At 46.5% G+C, this 13,311-nt stretch overlaps 1 protein-coding gene across 4 annotated transcripts in view; it reads left to right on the forward strand.

The window, feature by feature from the left end:
- The first annotated feature begins 512 nt into the window (after positions 1–512).
- The window catches only part of LBR (lamin B receptor), a 236,878-nt gene continuing 224,079 nt past the window's right edge, over positions 513–13,311 (forward strand). For 3 of the 4 annotated variants that reach the window (XM_033936778.1, XM_033936777.1, XM_033936780.1), the window contains exon 1: positions 513–638. In XM_033936778.1, coding sequence (XP_033792669.1) covers positions 633–638 — 6 coding nt within the window. In that variant the 5' untranslated portion in view covers positions 513–632. The remainder of the gene's footprint in view (positions 639–13,311) is intronic. The other variant, XM_033936776.1, reaches the window with a different exon arrangement.

Genomic DNA, 13,311 nt, shown 5'->3' on the forward strand with positions numbered 1-13,311 from the left:
GTCAGTGAACCCACTATTTGCAGACTTCAGAGCATACCCTGAAGAAAGCCACAGGGTGGTGGGTTTCCACCTGACAAGACGCAGCGAGACCTGGAAACCCGCAACAAGCACACATTTCGTTGTCTGCAGTTGTTCTTTTTTAAAAATTTAATTTGTCTGAGCTGAAAAATCCAAGTTTGCAGAGATAAAAAGATGGAAACAGTAACAAAGCCTTGATTGGTTAGTCCTGCCGTTAGTTTTCAATGTCCAATCATGTTAAAGAACGGCGGTTGTAGGGACAGAGTCTTGTGTCATCTCAGGGCTTAGGCAGAACTAAACGGAAGTCCAAATACATTCCATTACAATGTACTTGTTAACCGCATTGCCCAAGAATTATAGCATAGTACAAATACTCCTAAGCTCTTAAAAGCCAACAAGGCTCGCGCGCTTCGTTGGCCGCCTATGAACCGCTTTTGAGGGCGGGCGCGCGACCAGCCGCCTAGACTTCCTCCCTGGCGCCGCGCCCCGCCCCGCCCGTGACGCCACTTCTTGTGTCTGGCGGGCTGCGAGCGCGGAGGAGCGGTTGCGTCAGAGGGGCCGGGGGCGGAGGAGGGGAGTGAGCGGCGGAGCAGGGGGCGAGCTAGCGAGCGAGGATGAAGGTAGGCTGGGGGGACATTGGGCGGGGGAAGGGAGGCGGGCGAGAACGCGGGACGGCCTCGCGGCGCTCCTTGAGCTTTGGAAAGAGCGGGAAGCGCCTAACGGTCGCCGAGAGGCCACGCCCGCCGTCTCTCGTTCACGCGCAATTGCGCAAACGCAGCCCCGCAGCGCGTTTGAAAGTAGCGCCGAACCGGGCAGCGAATGAGCGACAGCTGGGTCCACCCCGGCCGCAGGGCGAGTGCAACCCCCCCCCCCCCCCCCCCCGCGACCGCTGTCAAGCTCTCGGCTCGTCGCTAGGCAACGCGTGTGAGAGGCTCGCGCGCGCCCCTCTGCCTCGTCTTTAGCTCTCTGCGCGCGAGCTCCATACAAAGGCAGCACACAAGTCCCCCCTTCCCGCCAACATTGCTCCTCTCGAATCCCATTCCGGTTGGATCACTGTCGAGAGGAGATATGATTGAAGTTACAAAATCCTGAGTGGACTTGAACGGGCACAAGTGGATCGATTTTTCCGCTCGTCAAAAATGACAAAGACTAGGGGACATTCCATAAAGTTACAGGGAAATACTCTTAAAACCAATAGGAGGACGTTTTTTTCACTCAGAGAATAGTTAAGTTCTGGAATGGGTTGCCAGAGGGATGTGGTAAAAGCGGATAGTGTAGCTGGTTTTAAGAAAGGTTTAGACAAGTTCCTGGAGGAAAAGTCCATAGTCTGTTATTGAGAAAGACAGGAGGGAAGACACTGCTTGACCTGGATCGGTAGCATGGAATATTGCTACACCTTAGGTTTTGGCCAGGTACTAGGGACCTAGATTGACCACCATGGGAACAGGCTGCTGACCTTGATGGACCATTGGTCTGACCCAATAAGGCTAGTCTTATGTTCTTAATTTCATGGACCATTGGTCTGACCCAATAAGGCTAGTCTTATGTTCTTAATTTCATGGACCATTGGTCTGACCCAATAAGGCTAGTCTTATGTTCTTAATTTCCCCAGGAAATGCATTGGTTGACATTTCAACATCAAACAATTCCCCAGGGAATTCCTCATTTATTAACTTGGCTTTCCATTTTCTCCCGATTGAACCGGGCAACCGTTGCTCCTTTAAAGCACAATCAGGGGTGGTTAAATCCTACTTATCTCAACAGGCACCACCTGTTTAATTTGTCACTATTATCTGACTTTTCCATCAATTATTTTATTTATAACATTTTATTGAAGAAATTTATCAAATACATCCTATATAGTAAAAGGCTAACTCGCGCATGCGCACTCCTATTTGCGTGCTTCCATGATCTGTAGTTCCATGGCCGCATGAGTGCGCATGCGTGAGTCCCCAGCCTTCTTCCCAGCACCTACCTTGGCCGTCAGCAGCGGTGGCTCATCTCCTGTGGGGACCTGATGTGTGCTGTGTCCGTCCGTGGCCGCGGCTTGAGGCGTATGCGCCAGTTAGGTGCATTGGGCGACAGGAGCGGCGGCAGATGGCGGGAGGAGGGCTCATGGTCCTGCCGCTGCTGCCGCTCCTGTTCACAGCGGCCTGCACGTTGCCGACTCCCCCCCCTTTCCCGCAACAACTGCTACCGCTCCTGTTCAAAGCGGCCTGCTGAGGTTTGCGGCCAGCTGTAACGAACCTCGCAGGCCGCTCTCCACATGGTAGCACGTTCCCTCTGACGCGATCGCGTCAGAGAGAACATGCTACCGAGTTGGAGAACGGCCTGCGAGGTTTGCTAAAGCCAGACACCATCGCAGGCTGCTCTTTACAGGAGGATCAGCCACCACGGGGATCGTGAGAAGAGCCGCCGAAAATAAACCTTCAGCCGCAGCAGGCCAGCCCGTGGGAAGGGGGAGGGGCCAAACGGAGCAGGGCAGCTCACGGTAAGAGAAGGGAATGGGGGGTGGGGGGAAATGCTTCTACTGTTTCAGCAGGGACCTGGAGGGGAAGGGAAATACCGCTGCTGCTTCTGCAAAGGAAAGTGTGTGGGGGGGGGGGAGAGACAGAAAGAAATAGACAGACAAAGGAGGCTAGGGAGAGAGAGAAAAAAATTGCAGGAGGGAGAGAGACAGAAAGAAAGGAAGAAAGAAAGAGACAGGAGCAGGGAGAGAGACATAAAGAAAGAAAGACAGACAGGCATATATTCTAGCACCCATTAATGTAACGGGCTTAAACACTAGTAATAATATAATACAGTAAAAGTCATTACATTTAAATTTACCATATTAACTTCTAATAAATGTTTATCATTCCTTCAAAATAAGTTTTAAAATTACCTAATATATCTCAATATATTCCTTCAATTTCCAACCCCCCTTATCCTCTACCCCCTTATTCTCCCCCCCATTGTTTTATTATTACAACATTATAATAAATGAATTAAATAGAAATCCAGTTCAAGTAATTTAACACATATTAAAATTATCCTTCCTATTTCCCCCCTACCCTAGAATGAAAGGTGACATGAAATACCAAGTATATAAAATGCAAAGAACATTTACAGAGCTTTAATATAAAGTATTAAGAATCATACTTCTTGCTTTTGAGGATAATTTTTGTATATAAGGGTCCCAAATTTTTTAAAATAAACATGTTCTAGGAAATTTACGAACCCCCCAAACCTCAAATAAAATTAAACGATTATCAATTATTTTAATACCTGTTCTAAAAAAAAAAGTCCTTGAGCTGCTGCTGATCCAACAAATTATTCTTCTTTCTAGGACCTACTCAGTGAAATGTGATAATATAGTTTCTAAGAACTGTGGACTCCCAAGGATCCTCATTCTCACCAACCCCTTTTAATTTCATGGTGGCTACTCCTGGGAATTTTCTGATTAAAAATGATAAGGATGATATTACAGTATTAGTACCTTATGACTGTTTTCAATCTGCTATGTCTCTAGTTCAAGATAGTTTCTCTTTTCGTTGATGAATGGGCAAAAATAGATTAAAACTAAAATATCAAAAACTGAGCTGATATGGTTTGGTCCTCCTATTTTAGTTCCTTTTTTAAATATTATTGTTATTCATAGAGAATGTTTTAACATTTGAAACTTCACTTTCTATTTTAGCTGTTATATTTGATTTGATCAATATTGTATTTTATAAACTAAAGAGATTGAAATGAGTCAAATATTATTTTTTGACTGAACACCTAATAGTTTTAGTTCAAGCAATCATATTACCTTCCATTGATTATTATAATTTGTTATATGTGAATTTCCTTTAAAGTGGGCTGATGGGGCTATTAAATACTTGGGTGTGTACATTCCCTATGATCTTTCCTTATTATATGATATTAATGTTCAGCCCTTGTTCCATAATTTGACCGTTCATTTACGTTTGTGGCAACCCTACCCTCTTTCTCTTATGGGAAGGGTGGCCCTTCTCAATATGATAGTTATTCCCACCTGGCTAAATGTGTTTCAAGTTTTGCCGCTTTATTTATTGAGTCGAGATGAGACCAAATTCACCCACTTGATTTAGCAATTTTTATGGCGGGGCCGTCGTGCTCGGATACCTTACTTACAGGTGGCAACACCTACTTATAAAGAGGGTCTGGGCCTGCTGAATCTTCGTTATCTCACCGTGGGCTGCGGTATGAGGCATATCAATGACTATTTCAGAGGTACATCTGATTTTACTAACACATTTTTGGAACTTCAGTGTTTTTCGGGGGAGCATTTTAGTGCTTATTTACATTCTGTCCCCTCCACTCTTTCTTCTGACTTAAGGATTCGGGTGTTTGGCCTTCCCTTGCATAGGGTGTGGAAATGGATATGTAAATTTCATAACATTAGTAATAGTGAGTCCCCTTTCCTGCCTATACGTTGGAATAATAATTTTTTACCTGGTACTAAAGGGTTCTGGTTTGCGAGGTGGGAGGCACGGGGGTTGCATTTTTTATTTCACTTGCTGTTGGATGATGGTTCGATAAAATCGTTTGACCAATTGTGTCAGGATCATGGTCTTGTACTTGCAGATCGTTTTGCCTATTTGCAGATTAAACATTATCCCAGGACAAGCAGGCAGCATATTCCCACACATGGGTGACGTCACCGACGGAGCCCCGCAGCGGACAGCCTCGAAAGCATCTTGCTTGAAGATCTCGAGCTTTCGATTGCTGCATCGCGCATGCGCGCGTGCCTTCCCGCCCAAACTAGGGGGCGCATCTCCTGAGAGGATCCTCAGTTCAACGTTTTCCGCGGAGCCGAGAAGACTTGTCGACTTGGTTCCCGTAGCGTTGTGCCTTCTCTTCACCGCGGCTGAGTACTCTTTATTGTTTTCGGTCGCTGTGTTCGTAATTCTAATTCTACTTATATTTTTTATTTCTTAAAAAAAAAAAAGATACATCTTTTTGTTTTTCTTTAGCGTCGGGTTGGAAGATTGAGGCCTAGGCCTCTCTTCTCCGTTCTCGACACGGACTTTGTCCTATCTATGTCCCGGCCTGTTACCGGGTTTAAAAGGTGTTATCAGTGCGGTAGAACTATTTCCATCACTGATCCACATAGTCGGTGTATGATCTGTCTCGGGTCGACTCATCGCCCCGAAGATTGTATTCGCTGCCTCACTCTTCAACCTCGTGCTTTTAAACGCCGCTGCGACAGATTTTTGGAGCTTTTTCCTCGTATGGAGCCTGAAAAAGCTGTGGCCTCGGTCGAGGCATCTGTAAAATCCTCGACTCCGGGTCCAACCTCGAGTACTAAAACCTCGACCTCGCCTCCTCGACAGGCCTCGGCCTCGAAGACCTCCGGGTCCTCGGCCTCGAAGGCCTCGACGATGTCCTCGAAGCCTGGATTGGGGGGTAAGTCTCCTGCTTCCTTTTCAGGTACCATCTCTAAGAAGCCGACAGAGTCTACCTCCATTCAGCCTGGGGCCCCAGGTTTGACTCCGTCTTCCAGACCTTCAAAACGTGCTTCCAAGTCCAGGGAATACTCTCGATCGAGGTCGCCCTCCTTGGAACGCACGAGACCTCCTGTGACTCCGAGTCCTTTGGTCTCCGTCCCCATGTTTGAGGATATGCTAAAGTCAATTCTGACTACGCAAATTTCCTCAATAGTGGCTCAGTTGGTACCGGTCTCGACTCTGTCTGCGCAACACCAGCCTGAGCATAAATCGGCACCCTCTCGGCGATCTCCTCGTCGCAGGTCTCGATCCAGGGTTTCCTCGTCAGACTCCTCGTCTGAACATGGAGCTAAACAAGCATTACCTCGATCCAAGCACAGGTCTCGATCTTCGAAGCTTACCTCTACAAAGAGCTCGAAGCATTCTGATATTACTTCTAAAGCTCATACTACCATTGCCTCTTCAATATCGTCGAGGCATTCGAGGTCGAGGACACCACCTTCGAGGCATTTGTCTCGAGAAAAATCTCCTCTTACTAAACCTCGTACTCCGCGCACTTCTCCGACTCGGAGCCTTAAGCGGAAACATTCAGCCACTCCTCCTCTGACAGGCAGTGGAACATCTTCCATCACTTTACATCTTGAATCTGAGCCCTTATCTCAGTATTCACGCGAGGCTTCTCCATCTTTTTCAGTGACACATCGTTCTCGTTCTCTTTCTCCTGAGGAAGCCTCGACCTCGAAGTCTGCTTCTTTTGCTAAATTTGTCTTCGACATGGGACAGGCTCTTAATATTGATTTACATTCTGATTCAAAATACACGCCTGAATACCTGGCGGATATGGAACTTTCTCATCCTCCTAAGGAGACTTTGCGTCTACCCATGACACCGGTGCTGAAGCAGACGTTTCTACGTAACATGGAGACTCCTTATTCTGTGACAGCTATTCCATCGAAGCTGGAGTCTAGGTATCGTACTGTTCCATGTAAAGGGTTTGAGAAATCTCAACTTTCTCATCAATCCCTAGTGGTGGAATCTTCCCTGAAGAAGGCTCACCCATCTAAGGTGTCTGCAACAGTTCCACCAGGACGCGAAGGGCGAACTATGGACAAGTTTGGGCGCAGACTTTATCAAAATTCTATGATGACAAATAGAATTTTGAATTATAACTATGTCTTTACTTCATATTTTAATCATTTTTTGAAGCAGTTGTCATCTTTTTGCCCAGACTGGCCCAAAGAACGCCTTTCTGAATATAAAAACATTATTCAATCTCTGTCTCAGTTACGTCTATTCATGTTGCAAGCATCTTACGATGCTTTTGAGCTATCCTCCAGAGTCTCGGCATTTGCAGTGGCTATGAGACGTCTTGCATGGCTCAGGATTGTAGATATGGATCCCAACTTACAAGATCGTTTAGCAAACCTGCCGTGTCAAGGTTCTGAGCTCTTTGATGACTCTATTGAAGCAGCTACTAAAAGGCTTTCTGAGCATGAGCGTTCCTTCGCCTCTCTGATTCGTCCGAAACCAAAACCTTCTCTGACTAGAGCTTACAGACCTCCAGCTCGTCGTTACCCCATGAAGTCCACACCGGCTTTTTCTAGGCCTCCACCTAGACGGCCACAACAACAACGTCCTCAAAAGCCTCAGACACCTGCTCCAACCAAAACAGCTCCGTCTTTTTGACGGTCCAGTGATGAGCATTCCAACTTCTTTGCATCCAAATTCCTCCCTACCAATCGGAGGTCGTCTTTCCCTTTTTTCATCTGTCTGGGAAACCATTACATCGGACCTTTGGGTCCTTACGATCATCCGAGAGGGATACTCTCTGCGCCTGCTTCAGGTGCCTCCAGATCACCCTCCAAGAGAGTGTCTTTCCAGTTCCTCGCAACTCCCTCTTCTTCTTCGGGAGGCTCGAGCTCTTCTTCACCTTCGAGCAGTGGAGGAAATTCCTACTCCCGAACGCAACCAGGGGTTTTATTCCAGATATTTCCTGGTTCCAAAGAAGACGGGGGATTTGCGACCCATTCTGGATCTACGAGCTCTCAACAAATTTCTAGTCAAAGAAAAATTTTGCATGCTTTCTCTCCCGATCCTGTACTCCCTCATGGATCAAGGGGATTGGATGTGCTCACTGGATCTCAAAGAGGCTTATACTCACATTCCTATTCATCCAAATTTTCGCAAATATCTCAGGTTCAAGGTGGGGAACCTTCACCTTCAATACAAGGTTCTTCCATTTGGCCTAGCAACCTCTCCTCGGGTCTTCACCAAGTGTCTGGTTGTGGTAGCCGCGGCTCTTCGAGCCCAGGGATTGCAAGTTTTTCCTTACCTCGACGATTGGCTTATAAAAGCCCCTTCTCTTTCAGGGGTTACGCAAGCGACCCTTCAGACTATTTCTTTTCTTCAAAGTCTGGGGTTTCATATCAACTTCCCAAAATCTCAGTTAGTTCCAACTCAATCGATTCAATTTATTGGGGCGGTGTTGGATTCCGTCCGCATGAGAGCTTTTCTTCCTCTCAATCGACAGAATACTCTCTTAAACCTTTGTCATCATGTAACTTCCCTATCAACTATCAGAGCGCGTCAAATGATGGTCCTTCTCGGTCACATGGCATCTACAGTACATGTGACTCCTTTAGCAAGACTACATCTTCGCATCCCTCAGTGGACTCTGGCATCCCAATGGCAGCAAGCTCTAGATCCACCTTCTCGCCATATAACGGTGACGCCTTCTTTAAAGAAGTCTCTCCGCTGGTGGATGCTCTCTTCAAATCTTTCCAGAGGTTTGCTGTTTCACCATCTTCCTCATCAGAAAGTTCTCACAACAGATTCGTCCGAGTACGCATGGGGAGCCCACGTAGATGGTCTCCGTACGCAAGGATTATGGACGGCCACAGATCGTCGATGTCATATCAATCTGTTGGAACTCAGAGCGATATTTCTGGCTCTCAAAGCTTTTCTTCACATCCTTCACGACCAAGTAGTCCTTGTTCGGACGGACAATCAAGTAGCAATGTATTATGTCAACAAACAGGGGGGAACGGGTTCCCATCCTCTGTGTCAGGAAGCTCTGAAGTTGTGGCATTGGGCGATTTCACACAACATCTTTCTTCGAGCCGTTTATATTCAGGGTATTCAGAATTGCCTTGCAGACAAATTGAGTCGTCTGCTTCAACCTCACGAATGGACGATCAACTCCCCCACACTTCGTCAAGTATTCAACCGATGGGGGACTCCTCGGGTGGATCTTTTTGCGTCACCCAACAACTTCAAACTTCCTCTGTTTTGTTCCCGCATCTTCTCCCCTCTTCGTCTCGAGGCGGATGCGTTTCTACTAGACTGGAGGAATCAGTTCCTTTACGCCTTTCCTCCTTTTCCTCTGATTCTCAAAACTCTTGTCAAGTTGAAGTCGGATCATGCCACAATGATTCTCATAGCTCCTCGGTGGCCCCGACAACATTGGTTCTCTCTTCTTCTGCAACTCAGCATCAAGGAACCTCTTCTTCTGCCAGTTTTTCCTTCTCTGCTCACTCAGAGTCAGGGATCCTTACTTCATCCAAACCTGCAGTCTCTTCATTTGACAGCATGGTTCCTTTCCACCTGATGGATTCTGCTGAATTTTCTCAGTCTGTTCAGGATGTTTTTCTGGCTTCCAGAAAACCGTCCACTCGTCAATGTTATAGTCAAAAGTGGACCAGATTTTCTTCTTGGTGTTCCACTCATAATCTTCAGCCAACTTCTTCTTCTTTGGCTTCTGTTTTGGATTATTTACTTCATCTATCCCAGTCGGGTCTCCAATCCACATCTATTAGAGTTCATCTTAGTGCAATTGCTGCTTTTCATCAGCCTTTAGAGGGGAAATCACTCTCGGCACATCCTCTAGTTTCTCGTTTTATGAAAGGTCTTTTTAATCTCCATCCACCGATCAAACCTCCCCCTGTGGTATGGGATCTTAATGTGGTCTTGGCTCAACTGATGAAACCTCCTTTTGAACCTATTGACTTGGCTCATTTTCGATATCTTACTTGGAAAACTGTTTTCTTGATTGCTCTCACTTCAGCTCGTCGAGTTAGTGAGTTACAAGCTTTGGTTTCGGATCCACCTTTTACTGTTTTTCACCATGACAAGGTGGTGCTCCGTACACATCCCAAATTCTTACCTAAGGTAGTGTCTGATTTTCATATCAATCAATCTATTGTTCTACCCGTATTTTTTCCTAAGCCACATTCTCACCCTGGTGAGGCGGCTTTGCATACTTTGGATTGTAAACGTACGTTGGCTTTCTATCTTCAACGTACTCAACCTCACAGAAGTTCTCCTCAACTTTTTATTTCTTTTGATCCAAATAGATTGGGTCATCCCGTTTCGAAGCGTACTATCTCCAACTGGTTGGCTGCGTGTATTTCTTTCTGTTATGCTCAGGCTGGTCTTCCTCTACAGAGTCGAGTAACGGGCCATAAAGTCAGGGCTATGGCGGCTTCGGTTGCTTTCCTCAGATCAACTCCTATTGAGGAAATTTGTAAAGCTGCCACTTGGTCCTCGGTTCACACTTTTACTTCTCATTATTGTCTGGATACTTTATCCAGGAGGGATGGCCATTTTGGCCAATCTGTGTTACAGAATCTTTTTTCTTAAATTGCCAACTTCCCTCCTCCCTTTTGATTTAGCTTGGAGGTCACCCATGTGTGGGAATATGCTGCCTGCTTGTCCTGGGATAAAGCACAGTTACTTACCGTAACAGGTGTTATCCAGGGACAGCAGGCAGATATTCCCACAACCCTCCCACCTCCCCTGGTTGGCTTCTTAGCTTGGTATCTGAACTGAGGATCCTCTCAGGAGATGCGCCCCCTAGTTTGGGCGGGAAGGCACGCGCGCATGCGCGATGCAGCAATCGAAAGCTCGAGATCTTCAAGCAAGATGCTTTCGAGGCTGTCCGCTGCGGGGCTCCGTCGGTGACGTCACCCATGTGTGGGAATATCTGCCTGCTGTCCCTGGATAACACCTGTTACGGTAAGTAACTGTGCTTTATGTGCACTCTTTGTCCCGGGCTAATTTATGCCGTGCCAGACATGAATTATTATCTGCTGCCTATACCTTTGATTCTCAATTGAAGGTTCCCCTTTGATTCCATCATAGGCATTTACAAGATGCAACTCCCCTGCCTGGATATGAAGGGCTTCGGACATCATGGTCACAAGATTTGGCAATGGTGTTCTCGGAAGAATTTCTTTCTCGTGCTGTAGCCAGACTAGTAATGTTACGGAAATACATGTACTTTTGGGAAATGCAATACAAATTAATATTTCGGATGTATGTGTCACCCCATAGGGCATTTTGTGCAAAATTTCGACCTACTGACTTGTGTGACAAATGTGGTCAGGGACCTGCTACATTGGGACACATGTTATGGCATTGTTCTGCTGTTCAGGTCTTTTGGACTAGCCTCTTTGTATATATTGGGACAATTTGGAGAGTAACTATCAGAGCGTCATCTACATTGCTTTTTGGAGTTGTTCCTGGAGAGAGCACAGGAAGCAACAAAAAGAATGTCACCGAGTAGTCAGGAAAGCCAAGAAAGAGTATGAGGAGAGACTAGCCAAGGAAGCAAAAAATTTCAAACCATTTTTCCGGTATGTGAAAGGGAAACAGCCAGCGAGGGAGGAGGTGGGGCCCCTGGACGAGGGTGACCGGAAGGGAGTGGTGAAAGAGGAAAAAGAGGTGGCTGGTAGGCTAAACAAGTTCTTCTCGTCGGTCTTTACAATAGAGGACACATCCAGTGTGCCAGAACCGGAAAAAATCTTCAGGGGAGATCAGGAGGGGAAACTATCATGCATGGAGGTAAGCCTCGAAGACGTTCTCAGACAGATAGATAGATTAAGAACGGACAAAGCTCCGGGCCCAGACGGGATCCACCCGAGAATACTAAAAGAGCTTAGAGACGAAACAGCAGAATTACTGCAGCATATTTGCAACCTGTCCTTGAGAACAGGGGTAATCCCGGAGGACTGGAGGATAGCGAATGTTACACCGATCTTCAAAAAAGGATCGAGAGGCGACCCGGGAAACTACAGACCGGTGAGTTTAACCTCTGTTCCGGGGAAGATGGTCGAATCAATGATCAGGGAAGGTATCAACGAGCATATAGAAAAAAATAATCTGATGAGATCGAGTCAGCATGGTTTCTGTAAAGGCCGATCATGCCAGACAAATCTACTGCATTTCTTTGAGGGGATAAGTAAGCAATTGGACCAAGGTGACCCAGTAGACATTATATATCTGGATTTCCAAAAAGCCTTTGACAAGGTGCCCCATGAACGCTTACTGAAGAAGCTGTGGAGTCACGGGGTGGAAGGAAACGTGTACAGATGGATCAAAAATTGGCTGGCGGACAGGAAACAGAGGGTAGGAGTAAAGGGGCACTACTCTGACTGGATAGGGGTCACAAGTGGTGTTCCGCAGGGGTCAGTGCTGGGACCGTTGCTGTTCAATATATTTATTAATGATCTAGAAACGGGGACAAAGTGCGAAGTTATCAAATTCGCGGATGACACAAAACTCTCCAGCAGGGCCGGAACTGTTGAAGAATGCAAAGAACTGCAGAGCGACCTGAACAAAATGAGTGAGTGGGCAAAAAAATGGCAGATGAGCTTCAATGTGGAGAAATGTAAGGTCTTGCACATAGGGAAGGGGAACTACATGTACAGCTATACGATGGGAGGGAGGGTACTCGGGGAAGGAAGTCAAGAAAAAGATCTGGGGGTATTGGTGGATAACACAATGAAGCAGGCGGCACAATGTGCAGCGGCCTCAAAAAAAGCGAACAGAATGCTGGGCATTATCAAAAAAGGTATCACTACCAGAACAAAAGAAGTTATCCTGCCACTGTATCGAGCAATGGTGCGCCCACATCTGGAATACTGCGTCCAATACTGGTCACCATACCTCAAGAAGGACATGGCAATACTCGAGAGGGTCCAGAGGAGGGCAACGAGGATGATAAAGGGTATGGAGAACCTTTCATATGCCGAACGGTTAGACAGGCTGGGGCTCTTTACCCTGGAGAAGCGGAGACTGAGAGGGGACATGATAGAAACTTATAAAATCATGAAAGGCATAGAGAAGGTGGAGAGGGACAGATTCTTTAGACTAGCAGGGACAACTAAAACAAGAGGTCATTCAGAAAAACTGAGAGGAGACAGATTCATAACGAATGCAAGGAAGTTCTTCTTCACTCAGAGGGTGGTGGACACCTGGAACGCGCTTCCCGGAGAGGTGATAGGACAGAGTACAATTCTGGGGTTCAAAAAGGGACTGGATGACTTCCTGGAAGCGAAAGGGATAACAGGGTACAAATAGAGATTTACCTTACAGGACATTGAGTGAACAGGGTATGGGTATTTTAAGTTAGGTAGGGAACACTTTCAGGTCATGGACCTGGGGGGCCGCCGCGGGAGCGGACTGCCGGGCACGATGGACCCCTGGTCTGACCCGGCAGAGGCAACGCTTATGTTCTTATGTTCTTATGTTCCTTCTCATCATCCCAGATTGCCAGGACTGAGTGCTTTTCTTCGCTGGTCCATTCTGATGGCGTTGAAGTGTATTTTCCTGCGGTGGTTGGATTTGGAAGCTCCGGATATCTCGTTTTGGCGTACACAGATGATTCTTCTATTATCTTGGGAACGGAGAGACATTTCTGATTTTTCAACTTTACGGGGACAGTGATTTACAACAGTGTGGGAGCCTTTCTGGAATACATTGACTTCGGTGGCCAGAAGTCGTATTTTAAATTGTTGAATGTATCATTTGCTATTCTATTTCATTTGTATTTTGTGTCGGG

This window comes from Geotrypetes seraphini, chromosome 3 (genome assembly GCF_902459505.1).
Source record: "Geotrypetes seraphini chromosome 3, aGeoSer1.1, whole genome shotgun sequence".
Lineage (NCBI taxonomy): Eukaryota > Metazoa > Chordata > Amphibia > Gymnophiona > Dermophiidae > Geotrypetes > Geotrypetes seraphini.